Genomic DNA, 15496 nt, shown 5'->3' with positions numbered 1-15496 from the left:
CTGATACATCACAGATCTGCACTGCCCCATAGTATAACATTGGGCTGAGTGCTGTCTGATATATCACAGATCTGCACTGCCCCATAGTATAACATTGGGCTGAGTGCTATCTGATAACACATCACAGATCTGCACTGCCCCATAGTATAACATTGGGCTGAGTGCTATCTGATACACATCACAGATCTGCCCTGCCCCATAGTATAACATTGGGCTGAGTGCTATCTGATACACATCACAGATCTGCACTGCCTCATAGTGTAACATTGGGCTGAGTGCTATCTGATACACATCACAGATCTGCACTGCCCCATAGTGTAACATTGGGCTGAGTGCTATCTGATACACATCACAGATCTGCACTGCCTCATAGTGTAACATTGGGCTGAGTGCTATCTGATTACACATCACAAATCTGCACTGCCTCATAGTATAACACTGGGCCGCATGCTATCTGATAGAACATGGGCAGTGGTATACAGCAGTGTGAGCGAGCCCTTATACTGAACATTTTCCCACATACCCACATTATACATACACAGATACATCACAGATCTGCACTGCCCCATAGTATAACATTGGGCTGAGTGCTATCTGATACATCACAGATCTGCACTGCCTCATAGTATAACATTGGGCTGAGTGCTATCTGATTACACATCACAGATCTGCACTGCCCCATAGTATAACATTGGGCTGAGTGCTATCTGATACATCACAGATCTGCACTGCCTCATAGTATAACATTGGGCTGAGTGCTGAGTGCTATCTTATTACACATCACAGATCTGCACTGCCCCATAGTATAACATTGGGCTGAGTGCTGTCTGATTACACATCACAGATCTGCACTGCCCCATAGTATAACATTGGGCTGAGTGCTGTCTGATTACACATCACAGATCTGCACTGCCCCATAGTATAACATTGGGCTGAGTGCTGTCTGATACACATCACAGATCTGCACTGCCTCATAGTATAACACTGGGCCGCATGCTATCTGATAGAACATGGGCAGTGGTATACAGCAGTGTGAGCGAGCCCTTATACTGAACATTTTCCCACATACCCACATTATACATACACAGATACATCACAGATCTGCACTGCCCCATAGTATAACATTGGGCTGAGTGCTATCTGATACATCACAGATCTGCACTGCCTCATAGTATAACATTGGGCTGAGTGCTATCTGATTACACATCACAGATCTGCACTGCCCCATAGTATAACATTGGGCTGAGTGCTATCTGATACATCACAGATCTGCACTGCCCCATAGTATAACATTGGGCTGAGTGCTATCTGATACATCACAGATCTGCACTGCCTCATAGTATAACATTGGGCTGAGTGCTATCTGATTACACATCACAGATCTGCACTGCCCCATAGTATAACATTGGGCTGAGTGCTATCTGATACATCACAGATCTGCACTGCCTCATAGTATAACATTGGGCTGAGTGCTGAGTGCTATCTGATTACACATCACAGATCTGCACTGCCCCATAGTATAACATTGGGCTGAGTGCTGTCTGATTACACATCACAGATCTGCACTGCCCCATAGTATAACATTGGGCTGAGTGCTATCTGATACACATCACAGATCTGCACTGCCCCATAGTATAACATTGGGCTGAGTGCTGTCTGATACACATCACAGATCTGCACTGCCCCATAGTATAACATTGGGCTGAGTGCTGTCTGATACACATCACAAATCTGCACTGCCTCATAGTATAACACTGGGCCGCGTGCTATCTGATAGAACATGGGCAGTGGTATACTGCAGTGTGAGCGAGCCCTTATACTGAACATTTTCCCACATACCCACATTTCCCACATTCCCACATTATATCACTTCTCCCCTACGCCTCCAAGCTACTGGATCAACACGTCTACCTTGAACTGTCCTCCCATCTCTCTTCTTGCTCCCTCTTCGACCGCTTACAATCTGGCTTCCGGTCACACCACTCCACTGAAACTGCCCTTACTAAGGTCACCAATGACCTCTTAACCGCCAAGAGCAAGCGACACTACTCTGTCCTCCTCCTCCTGGACCTGTCGGCTGCCTTTGACACAGTGGACCATTCCCTATTATTACAGACCCTCTCATCCCTTGGCATCACAGACTTGGCCCTATCCTGGATCTCATCATACCTAACAGTCCGGACATTCAGCGTCTCCCACTCACACACCACCTCCTCACCTCGCCCCCTATCTGTCGGAGTCCCACAAGGTTCAGTCCTTGGGCCCCTGCTGTTCTCTATTTACACCTTTGGCCTGGGACAGCTCATAGAATCTCATGGCTTTCAGTATCATCTCTACGCTGATGACACACAGATCTACATCTCTGGACCAGATATCACCTCCCTACTAACCAGAATCCCTCAATGTCTGTCCACTATTTCATCCTTCTCCGCTAGATTTCTGAAACTCAACATGGACAAAACAGAATTCATCATCCTTCCCCCATCTCACGTGACCCCCCCCTACGAACCTATCAATTACAGTAAATGACTGCCCACTCTCCCCAGTCCCACAAGCTCACTGCCTCGGAGTAATCCTTGATGCTAATCTCTCCTTCAAACCACATATCCAAGCCCTTTCCACTTCCTGCCGACTTCAACTCAAAAATATTTCACAAATCCGTTCATTCCTCACCCAAGAATCTGCAAAAACCCTAGTCCATGCCCTCATCATCTCTCGCCTTGACTACTGCAACCTCCTGCTCTGTGGCCTCCCCTCAAACACTCTCGCACCCCTCCAATCTATTCTAAACTCTGCTGCCCGACTAATCCACCTGTCCCCCCGCTATTCCCCAGCTTCTCCCCTCTGTCAATCCCTTCACTGGCTCCCAATTGCCCAGAGACTCCATTACAAAACCCTAACCATGACATACAAAGCCATCCACAACCTGTCTCCTCCATACATCTGCAACCTCGTCTCCCGGTACTTTCCTGCACGCAACCTCCGATCCTCACAAGATCTCCTTCTCTACTCCCCTCTTATCTCCTCTTCCCAAAATCGCATACAAGATTTCTCTCGCGCATCACCCCTACTCTGGAACTCTCTACCACAACATATCAGACTCTCACTTACCATCGAAACCTTCAAAAAGAGCCTGAAGACCCACCTCTTCCGACAAGCCTACAACCTGCAGTAACCACCGATCGACCAAACCGCTGCATGACCAGCTCTACCCTCGTCTAGTGTATTATCACCCATCCCTTGTAGATTGTGAGCCCTCGCGGGCAGGGTCCTCTCTCCTCCTGTACCAGTTCTGATTTGTATTGTTTAAGATTATTGTACTTGTTTTTATGTATACCCCTCCTTACATGTAAAGCACCATGGAATAAATGGCGCTATAACAATAAATAATAATAATAATAATACCCATATATCCTTCTGTCACAGACCGGATTGCATTCACAACGTGACAGGTTCCTTTTAAATTGCGGCATAATGTCAGTAAATACGGTATCGCTGTAGCCAGCAATTTGCTGTGAGACATTCAGTGGGTACGGAAAGTATTCAGACCCCATTAAATGTTTCACTCTTTGCTTCATTGCAGCCATTTGGTAAATTCAAAAAAGTTCATTTCTCTCTCATTAATGTTCACTCAGCACCCCATCTTCACTGAAAAAAAAACAGAAATGTAGAAATTTTTGCAAATTTATTGAAAATGAAAAACTGAAATATCACATGGTCATAAGTATTCACACCCTTTGCTCCGTATTGAGTAGAAGCACCTTTTTGAGCTAGTACAGCCATGAGTCTTCTTGGGAATGACGCAACAGGTTTTTCACACCTGGATTTGGGGATCCTCTGCCATTCTTCCTTGCAGATCCTCTCCAGTTCCGTCAGGTTGGATGGTGAACATTGGTGGACAGCCATTTTCAGGTCTCTCCAGAGATGCTCAATTGGGTTTAGGTCAGGACTCTGGCTGGGCCAGTAAGGAATGTTCACATGTTATGCGTAGGTCACCGAGGAGGATAGCCGGGGAATAAGCTAGACAACCAGAAAGGTTGGTAACTAAGCGGATTGCAGACCCCTAAAACCCCTAAAAAATATTGATATAACAAGGGACTAGCAATACTGAACAGACTAACATAAGCTGTGTCATATGGAACAGGGTCCAGCACTGGTCCCAGCATCAAATGCAAAAAGATTCCAGCAAACAAATAACTTATCTGAACGATGCAGGACCAAGCAGGGGGCAGGCGGGCTTCAAAATGCACAGGAAGAAAACCAAATCACCAGCAACAACTGAGGGAAGCTTGCTGACTTAAATCTTAGAATCCTAGAATGGTAGAGTTGGAAGGGACCTCCTGGGTCATCTGGTCCAACCCCCTGCTCAATGCAGGATTCACTAAATCATCCCAGTCAGATGTCTGTCCAGCCTCTGTTTGAAGACTTCCATTGAAGGAGAACTCACCACTTCTCGTGGCAGCCTGTTCCACTCATTGATCACTCTAACTGTCAAAAAGTTTTTTCTAATATCTAATCTGTGTCTCCTCCCATTCAGTTTCATCCCATTGCTTCTAGTCTTTCCTTGTGCAAATGAGAATAAAGTTGATCCTTCTACAATGTGACAGCCCTTTAGATATTTGTAGACCGCTATTAAGTCTCCTCTCAGTCTTCTCTTTTTCAAACTAAACATTCCCAAATCCTGCAACCTTTCCTCATAAGACAGGGTTTGCAGACCGGTCACCATTCTGGTCGCTCTTTTCTGAACTTGCTCCAGTTTGTTGATGTCTTTTTTAAAATGTGGTGCCCAAAACTGGACACAATATTCCCGATGAGGTCTGACCAAAGAGGAGTAGAGGGAAATAATGACTTCACGTGATCTAGACTGTATGCTTCTGTTAACACATCCTAGAATTGCATTTGCCTTTTATGCTGCTGCATCACACTGTTAAGTGACATGTGCAAAACAAATGAGTACCTAACTAACTGTTCCCTGTACCTGTAAACCTTCCTATCAGCGGAGTTTGGCACCCTACTGGTCAGCGGAATGGCGCCCCCACTCCACGACGGCTCACCCTATATAAGCCCTGGTATAGCTGATAATTTCACATTAGGGTGAAACAATATTAATTCTGGAAGGCATTATAGCATAGTAATATAATATGGCAGAGTAGATAAATATTCAAGTATGCAAGAAGGTACTCAAGTTTTTGATGCTGGATAGGAATACCTCAACGCGTTTCTCCTAACAGGATCATCAGGAGGTACATGGTTAGATGCTGTGTGGGATGACCAAAAACCCCCTCTACATATAGATGTAGCTGCTAATTAGTAGCAGTCACTTCCTGTATGTCATAGAGGTCCCAGTGTAATGGTCTCACAATAGGGCCAGGCATAGATCCAATGTTAAAAATGCAGACAGGTTTGTGCTCTATCAACCAAAATCAATCGCATCTCATTGGCCGGTATATCTGTCAATCAAACTGGTGGAAACAGATCCGCCACCATTCCTATAATATTGGGCATGCGCTCCATCTGGAACGCACTCACCTCACAGCTGATGTCAAACGCTACAAGGTGATTGGCCGGCGTGTGAATTGCCCCTCAAGCCCGATGCTTCCTGTCTTGATTGCACACGCCCAAAGCAGACAGCGGGCGGCGTGTAACAGGAAATACGCAATATGATTGACAGGCACGTATTACCCCGGCAACACCGACGCTTCTTGATGCCTCAACGATAAAGCATGCATGCCCAGTATATTCCATGGGCAGCGCGTGAGAGGGAATGCATCTGCATTAAGGATTTCAATCTTCTACTATTACTAGGGAGCACAAGGAAGTGAACGGCGCACCAAATAAGGCGCAATCAGCTTAATAGCGCAAGATAAGTGCATCACACTGTTGACTCATATTCAGTCTGTGATCTATTAGTATAACCAAGTCTTTTTCACATGTGCTGTTGCTTAGCCCTATTCCTCCCACTCTGTATATACTTTTTTCATTTTTATTGCCCAGATGTAGTACTCTGCATTTTTCCCTGTTAAAAACCATTCTGTTAGTTGCTGCCCACTGCTCCAGTTTATTTATATCTTTTTGAATCCTCTCTTTCTCTTCTCTAGTATTAGCTATCTCTCCTAGCTTTGTGTCATCAGCAAATTTAATCAGTTTACCCTCAATTCCTTCATCTAAATCGTTGATAAAGATGTTGAACAATACAGGGCCCAGGACAGAGCTCCAATCATCCTCTTCAGGTGATTGATTTCTGTCAACCCGACCAGCTCCATTACCCGCAGCAACCACCAGAGGGAGCCCAAACTCAGAAGTCAGGTCCAAAGTGTTCACAACAGTCACAGAGTTGTTCTGAAGCCACTCCTGTTATTTTAGCTGTGTGCTTAGTGTCATTGTCTTGTTGGAAGGTGAACTGTTGTGAATTCTCTTGATCTGACTTCTTAGTCGGGGCTCCTTCTGGTGGTTACTGCGGCTAGTGGAGCTGGCCGGGTTGACAGAAGTCTGCCACCTGACGATGATGATTGGAAGTCAGGGGTTACTGACTGTAAGGATGTAAGTGAGCAGGCTTCCCTCAGTTGCTGCTAGTGATCTTGGCGCTGGGAACAGAAGAAGGCAGCCTTAAAGGGATATTCCCGTCTCCAAGATCCTATCCCAATATGTAGTAGGTATAATAATAATTCTATTAGGAAATGCCTTTAATTAGAAATGTAGTACAGATTTTCTGATTCACTATGCCCCTTTCCTCATGTGCTGGTATTGCAGGACCTTAGGTATTCATGGTTACGACCACTAGCAACTAGCTAACTATCAATTTATCAGTGGTTGTAACAATGGATACCCAAGGTCCTGCAATACCAGCACATGAGGAAAGAGACATAGCGAATTAGAAAAATGTTACTACATTTCTAACTGGAGGTATTTGCTAATATTATTATGATTATTATTATTACACCTACTACATATTGGGGTAGGATCTTGGATATGGGAATACCCCTTTAACTATGGCCAAGATTGTATATAATCACCGGAGTGCTACATTTTAAAGCCATTTCTCAACGCTTAGATTCTTACATTCTCAAAAACGAATACAAAATGCGTATACTATATATTTTAAAAAGTTATTACCATTGTTAAAAGTTATTACCTATGCTTTGGGACTTAGTGATCCTGATAACGGGGCTCTGAAATGGACATTAGTGCCACCTCTGTAGACTGCTGGAATAATCTGATCAAAGTACTCGACTACCTCCAGCAGGACCACGACTACGTTTTTATTTTAGTCGCTAGATGGTGTCATAAAATGAATGCCCCATTATTTCCCCTTCATAATATTTATCAAAATTTCAGCCAGTGTTACCATCACAGGGACTGTCTATTTGTGCTAATCTATGATTTGTTGCTTAAAGGGGTTGTCCGATCTAGAATGACAAGTTCGCAGTAACTCTGTGTGACTTCAGACATGTGAATCCCCCCAGCGCGCGCGCTGTGCACTGCAAGGTTTCGCCGGTGTCTGCGCTAGGAGCGCTTGTCAAGTATGCGATATGCATACTCCCGGGCAGAGCCCATCTAGTGGGCATGGCGTTGGTACATACACTTGCATTGAGTGAGGCCGCGCTGAAGGGGGCGGTGTTCACGGGCTAATAATGCAGAGCATCATTAGGGAACCCGATGAGCCACGCCGCATTGTAAACCATATAAGAATGTGCACTTAATACGAAGGCCCATATATCTGAAACTGATGACGGATTTACAAAAATGATTATTCAAGGGAGCAGCGGGAATAAGTTCAATAACTGGACACTTTTGAAGAAATGGCCATCACCTTTTGCTGGGAAAATAAAGCTGCAGTATAACATTCGATGGAGCTGGCATGGTGTTGTAGATACTGTTTCCTTTAAAGGGAATCTGTCACCACATTTGAGCTATCTAAACTATTAATATGGGCGTACAGGTTATAGACTGCTGAAAACAGTCCTCTCTGTACGTCTCATATGTCTTGTTGTTGAGAAATCCTCTTTTATCGCTTTATGTAAATGACCTCTTCTAGGCTATGGGGCCTGGAAGATAACTCTGCCTCCAGAGCTTATTTTACATGAAAGTGGAGTTCTCTTCCAGGCAGTGTCCTCCCCATAGCCTGAAAGAGGTCATTTACATAGAGTGATAAAAGAGAATTTATCAACAACATATCTGATATGAGACATACAGGTAGGACTCTTTTCAACATTCTGTAGCCTGTATGCCCAAATCTATAATTTCGATGTGGTGACAGTTTCCCTTTAAGGCGTACATGTTTTTGCTGCTCACATCAACAAGACAAAACTGCTTATATTGCACATACCTGCATAATATGTCCAGGAACAGTCGAAGTTTTTCAGAACTCTGCTAGAACTATAGGTACTGGAACATCTATTACCTCTCCTCTGTACATGCATTGTTCTTGCTTTGTTTTATAGAGAGGAGCAGGACAACAAAATGATCTATGAGATAAAGTTGTTTGAAGGTTTAGTGAGTGCTTTAAGTTTTTCTTCTTTTTCCCATATTAGGGGACGACGCCGGCTTTGAGAGTGATGTCTATAACAACACGGCCATACAGACGCCACACCTCCGAGAGCTAGCAAGGAGAAGTGTGATCTTCAAAAATGCATTCACTTCTGTCAGCAGCTGTTCCCCCAGTAGGGGAGCAATCCTGACCGGTCTGCCTCAGGTATATAATATACAGTGCTAGTGTAAAGCGGGGCGGGACGGTAGCCGCAAGCGAGGCAGTGTCCTGGCACATTACATGAAAGTGTGGGTCCAGGCTGGGTGTGTGGACTTGTGCTGTGCTGTAACCTATATTGTAGGTTTGCCAGGACCAAATGTTCCACAGTTCAATGTGGGAGACCACCTTTCCAAAATAAAATCTTACCTTCACTGTAACTGGGTAAGGTTTTATATACAATGGAAAGCAGATACAAAGCCTTATGGACGTTTCCTTTACAGTATGAAGCATATTTTCACACAATGTTCTTCCTCTGTAGTATACCCCAGGGCGTTCTAGGCATGCTGTTTCTCCCTACTTCATCATAACCCAGCTTTAAAGAGACGCTGTCACCCCCCCCCCGGACGTATTGCAGTAAAAGAGCCACCATCAGCAGCGCTAAGGCTGCATTCTGTGAAGGTGGCTCTTCTGTTTCTGACCCCTAGTAACGCTGAAATATCGACTTTTATAAATAGGTCCTCATACCTGTAATGCGTCCCATAGGAATGGTGTGTCCCCCTGTATCAGCCGCCTACCATCCGTCCATCATGCCTGTCCGGTGTCTCGGCGCCGCCCACCATCTGTCCAGCATCCGTCCATCATGATGCCCCTGTGTGTCGCTGCCTCCTCCTGTTTGGAATGCCGGTGCCTGTGCTGTGACAAGAGTTCTCGGGCATGAGAACCGACATCAGGCTATTGCGCCTGCGTTACCATAGACTGTAATGTGTTATTTTGGCGCATTCCGTGCACATGCGTTTTTTTGACACAGGTTGGACGGACCAAAACTGCAACAGGTTGCATCTGGCGTGCCTAGGCGCACACTACAAAAAAACACATGCGCACGAAAACGCTTACAAACATATGCAAACGCTAGACCATGCGCCCCATGTTAATCATAGAGGCGCATGGACACGCACGATGCGCTGCGCTAAAAAACGCTAATGTGAAACCAGCCTTAGTGCTGCTGAAGGTGGCTCTTTAACTGAAAAACGCCCTGGGGGGGGTGACAGGTTCCCTTTAATGATACAGTCCTGATCAGCAAGTCTCTTTACTCGCTCATCAGTTCCGTGTCCTTTTTCTTCCACTACTGGCACCCTGGAACCCTTGCACTCGAGACACCCACTATCCCACGTACTCAGTCCTGATTACCCAATGTTAAAGATAGGTATGCAAGACGTATGCGGAAGTAGGCAGAGCTTAACGGAGGAAGTATGCAGCCCTTCGCAAAGGTCCCGAACGCTAATGTGAACTTAGCCTAACTAACTGGAAGCAGTCACTTGCCCTAACACTAACCCCTCCCATCAGGGCTGTGGAGTTGGTAAGCCAAACTTCCGACTCCACAATTTCCCTGACCTGATTCATCTCCACTAAAAGCCAAGCTCCTTAGATCAGGAACAGAACAGACATTTATAGGACATTTCATAACTTTCTCAAATTCTTATGAAAACATTTACAGCTCCTACCTGCATTGTATTACAGTACCCAATGTATTATACATTTTTGGAGTCGGTCCATTTTATACTGTGGGCTAGTCCCAACTGTTAACTTACACTGTCTGTCATCTACCTGTTGCTGGGCAGAATATAGCTTCACCACTAACCATGCAAAACATTAACTCTCTCTTGCCCTACTGTACAACACAGGCTATCCCTAACAGAACATATCAACACATATATTAGCTCTCACTATTCCTATTGTCAAACTACACAGCTTACACTATTCATCACATTGCATTATAGCACTATTCACATGACACTGTATTTACAAAAGATGCAAGACATTATTCACATTACACTTTAACAGTGAACTTGTTCCTTCAAGGGGGAAACGTGGGCAGCATGTCCACATCCTTACAGTGTACAAAATGTTGGAGACCTTTATTATGAAAAGACCCCTTGGTTCTTTTCATCTAAATCTCTAATATTGAAATTATCCTCAGAGCTATTGTGACACTTTTAGGCTGGGTGTTCACACTGTATCTTGCCCCCGTGGCTGACACCACATCCGCGTGCAGTGGCCGATCACCCCACTATTTTGAAGGTTTTGCATTTAAAATATAGTTTTGCTCAACTTTGTTCTCCTTTTTTTCTGACCTTTGTTTGGATGACATCTTGTCATGACTCAGGAACTAAAGCACAGGTGACCACAACTTCTAAAAAAAAAACTTTTTTTTTTTTTTTTTGCACATGAAGCTGGAATAAATGGCTATGTGATTGAATGTCATAAGCTTTAGGCTGGGTTCACACGCAGCGGAACTCTCGCGGAAATTACCGCGAGAGTTCCGGAATTCCATTCCGCTGGAAAATCGCATTTTAAATTCCCACTATTTTCCCGTGGAAAAACTAGCATTTTGCAAGAGTAATTAGCTTGCAAAATGCTAGCGTTTTCCAAGCGATCTGAAGCATCGCTTGGAGAACTGATTGACAGGTTGGTCACACTCGTCAAACATAGTGTTTGACAAGTGTGACCAACTTTTTACTACTGAGGCAGTCAGCCATACAAATCGGATCGCAATGCTCAGACTTGCTCTGCAGACCTGAACATGACAGCTGCATAGAAATATATGAAGCTGTCACACTTGGGTCAGGGAAGCCGCCGTCCAGTTCGTGCATTGCAGTCCGATCTCACTCCAATTTGCCGTATATGGTGGCATAACTGAACTGCCAAAGTCGTTTAATAAAACGATTTATATTTCTGTTGTGATCAACTTTATAAACTGAATTATAGATAATTTTATGGAAATGAAGCCATCAGCAGTAAAAGAAAGCAGTCCCACGTAGCAGACTACTTTAGAAAAAGGGTTTCATGACCTCTACCTAGGGACAAAGTGGGCTTGATTTATATCATCCCACGGAATGTTAATTAAGGTATGTTTTTCTGTATCATTTTTTGTTTGATTTTGCATGAAAAATATATAAAAGCCATGCTGTGAAGCTTTTCAGATTCTCCGAATTTTGCTGCCATAAAAATTAGGATTAGGCAAGCGAGTGATTGCACAATTCATACTCGTGATGGATTCATATCCTGTTTTTCACGTAAACTTCTCATGTGTTACATAGGCAAGCTAAGAGAAAATAGCACTGAACAGCAAGGTTAGCTATAGGTATCATGAACGGACATGACTCACTAAAATGAGACTATAACCACTGCTTAAAAAAACCCTCACCGTGACTCAAATTCTCCAAAATAGTAAAGAACCCCTCCCATTACATATGGAAAGGGACAGCAAAGGATAACAGTAAGGGTATGTTTCCATGTTCAAGATTCCTTCAATATTTGCTATGGATTGGACGCTGCGTACAGCCGCAGCGTCCAGATGTTACAGCATAGTGGAGGGGATTTTATTATTCTGTTACTGCCCAGTCTCTGACTAAGGCCTTATTCATATGTCCAATACGTCCAGATGTTACAGCATAGTGGAGAGGATTTTATTATTCTGTTACTGCCCAGTCTCTGACTAAGGCCTTATTCATATGTCCAATACGTCCAGATGTTACAGCATAGTGGAGGGGATTTTATTATTCTGTTACTGCCCAGTCTCTGACTAAGGCCTTATTCATATGTCCAATACGTCCAGATGTTACAGCATAGTGGAGGGGATTTTATGAAATCCCATCTCCACTATGCGTACAAACACGCAGGGGGCAGACCCACATAACCGCACATGAAGCGTGTCTTTATAGATAAATTACACTGTCTATGTATAGGATGCGGTGATTCCGCCTGTGTTCAATGAACACAGGAGGAATCACCGCGCATACAACAGGGGGCAGTGCTTTGGGCGGAGTGGGGTATTCGCTGCATCCAAAGTGCAGGGATTCCGGACCGTGGACACATACCCTTAGTGTTAATGGGGAGAGAAATGAGAGAGTTGTATCAAGAGAAGTAAAAGGATAGTTCCATGGTCCTACATCCCATATTGTCCTATTTGCTGTGCCATGGACCTACCGCAGATACTGTGGTCTTCATTCTCATTTTGTGCAACTTGCCCTAATGCACTATAGATGGTAGCAATATCCATCGAGCAAGGAGATCCAGCATTGTCTTCTGTACCAAGCAACATCTATTAATAAGAAATAGAAACATACATTATATGGATAAAACTATTGGGACACCTGCACATTGCTCCCACATTGCACCTGTAACAACCTCCACTCTTCTGGGAAGGCTTTATACAAGATTTTGAAGCGTGTCTGTGGGAATTTTTGCCCATTCCTCCAGAAGAGAATTTGTGAGGCCAGACACTAATGTTTGACGAGAGAGACTGGTTCACAATCTCCGTTCTAGATTATCCCAAAGTTATTTCATGGGCTGAGGTCAGGGCTCTAGGCAGTTAAGTATCCACGCCAGACTCTCCCAACCATGTTTTTATGACCTTCCTTTGTATACTGGACCACAATCTTGCTGCAACCAAAAAAGCCCTTCCCCAAACTGTTCCCACAAAGTTTTAAGTATGCAATTGTCCAAAATGTCTTGTATGCAGAAGTATTAAGATTTTGTTTTACTGGAATTAAATTGCCTGAGTGAACTTTTGAAAAACAGACCCAAAACATTATATCCCTCCACCAGACTTTATAATTGGCCCAATGTAGTCAGATAGGTACTGTTCACTTAGAATTCACCAAAGCCAGACTCCTCCATCAGACTGCCACATAGGGAAGTGTTATTCATTATTACACAAAACAGTTTTTTACAGCTACAGAGTCCAGTGGTAGCGTGTTTTACACCACTCCATCCAACACTTGGCATTGTGCTTGTAAGGCTTGCATGCAGCTGCTCGGCCATGGAACTCTATGTCATGAACACACGGAATTGTGCTGATGGTAATGTCAAAGGCGGTTGGGAACTCTGCAGTTATTGAATCAGCAGAGAATTTTAAGGCATTGTGAGACTCCGCTCAGCAGTGGTGGTCTGCCACTTCCTGAGTGAGTTGCTGTGCATCCTAAACGCTTCTGTAACAAATGGAAGCGGAGGCACAGGTGGTGAAGTTCACATTCGTTTATTTTTTGAGTGGAACCTTGGGACCACGGTCCGGAGGGCTCCGAAGGGGGCGTGACTAGTGAACCCCAGATATCCTTAGTAAGACCCCTCGAACGGGATCAGAATGGAGTACCGGGAGGACACGGGTGCTACCTCCAGTTAGACCCCAGACACGTGGCAGCTGTCCCAGTGGGACAAACGGGTAAACAGAATATACAGGTATGGTGGAGCTGACCGGCGGGTACCGGGTATACGGATTGAAGCTGGCACTGATGGTGACCGGTGAATTTCAGGTATGCAGGTGGAAGCTGACTCCAAAGGAACTGGCGTAGTCCAGAGGTTCAGATGGCAAAGCGGCGAGACGAGACGGAACAGAAGCAGCCGGTACAAACGTCGTCTTGGACAGCCGAATAACAGGTCACAGATATTCTGCGGAAACAAACAGTGTAAACCAGGGCCGGATTTAAGAGGTGGGTGGCCCGGGGCCCGTTTTGGAGAGAGGCCCATTTTTCAAGGTGTTGCAATATGTAATGCAAAAACACAAAATGAAACGAACGCAACTTTATTTACAAAAATCTGGCAGAGTAATTCAGGTAAAATCATTCATTTTTTACAATCCAGGCACTTTCCTTGATTTTCGTGCTGCAAAATCACTAATGATGTCACTAAAGTTCAATTCACGCAGTATATCTGACAAGATGCTCATGATAGCCAAATTTACAAGTCGTTCCTGCTTCATGGATGTCCTTAATCGGTTTTCAACTAATTTGAGTTTTGAGAAGGAATGCTCACCACTGCAGTTTGTTACCATCAAAATTAGATATATCCTTAGAGCTATCTCAATATTTGGGAAAGTGTCCTGTACGCCCTTTTCCATGATAAGCTTGTATATGAAAAGTTCAGTGCTGATATCTTTTGTCTCCTCGGCTGTGAATAAATTGGCAAATGTTACAAACTGACACAGTTCATCGATAAATGTAATGTCCAAGTCCTCTGAATAAGACCTGACGAGTTGCTCTGCTGTGGCCTTAAGCACATCTGAACACAGTTCTTTCAGATGGCTAAAAAAGCTAAATTTGCTTGATATAGCTTTATATGCTTGAAGACATTGGTCAAGAGAAGCCATAAACTGATCAATGATAGGCAAGAAAGTTTCTGTTCTGTATTTTTCAGAAGGGCTGAGTTGTACTTCTTCCGTAAGGCCATAATCCAATGGATTGAGAAACACGTTTAGTCGCCTGTGTCGAGTTATCTTCTGAACATTCTCAGATGAATCAGACAGCTCTTCGCCTTGCTTCTCATAAATTTTGAAGGAGTCACGCTTTGATGCGACATAGTTTTTTTAAGCTGGTCAGTGACACCACAGCAGTGTTTAGATCGAGTTTTGCTTGTTGTAGATTTTTACTAGTAGCATCTGTTCTTTGCAGGATATCATTCCAGAAGGTGGTGTTAATACCAATTTCAAGCTGATTCATTTGTCTTAATAGTCCTTCTGCTTCACACCATACACAGCTTTTTTCTTCAAAGTCATCAGCAATCTGTTTCAGTACATCTTTAATCTGCTGATAGTCATGCTTAAGAGCCTTAGTAGCATCAGCTCTGCAGGACCAACGCGTTGTTGTGACACGTTTGAGAGTCTATGCTGTTGCTGATTCAATATCTTTCAAAGCCTCAGTCAGGAGCTGATGCCGATGAAACTGTGAAGAAGAGGAACAGCTTTTCAAGGAAGTCAAAAAAATGTACAGCACTCGAGCAGCTTTCTACAGCATTTTTAGCAACCAGATTTAAAGA

The 15496-nt window shown here is 44.1% G+C and overlaps 1 protein-coding gene across 3 annotated transcripts in view; it reads left to right on the top strand.

The window, feature by feature from the left end:
- SGSH (N-sulfoglucosamine sulfohydrolase) overlaps positions 1–15496 on the top strand; it is a 67348-nt gene that overhangs the window by 9726 nt on the left and 42126 nt on the right. For all 3 annotated transcript variants that reach the window (XM_073588091.1, XM_073588090.1, XM_073588089.1), the window contains exon 2: positions 8532–8692. Coding sequence is in view for 1 of the 3 variants with exons in the window: in XM_073588089.1 (XP_073444190.1) it covers positions 8532–8692 (161 nt within the window). In the remaining 2 variants the exon portion in view is untranslated. The remainder of the gene's footprint in view (positions 1–8531; positions 8693–15496) is intronic.

The sequence above is a fragment of the Dendrobates tinctorius genome, unplaced genomic scaffold (assembly GCF_039654945.1).
Source record: "Dendrobates tinctorius isolate UK_male_01 unplaced genomic scaffold, ASM3965494v1 ptg000103l, whole genome shotgun sequence".
Classification (NCBI taxonomy): Eukaryota; Metazoa; Chordata; class Amphibia; order Anura; family Dendrobatidae; genus Dendrobates; species Dendrobates tinctorius.
Note: the sequence above shows the minus strand (reverse complement) of the source record. Positions and strands in the feature narration are given on the sequence as shown.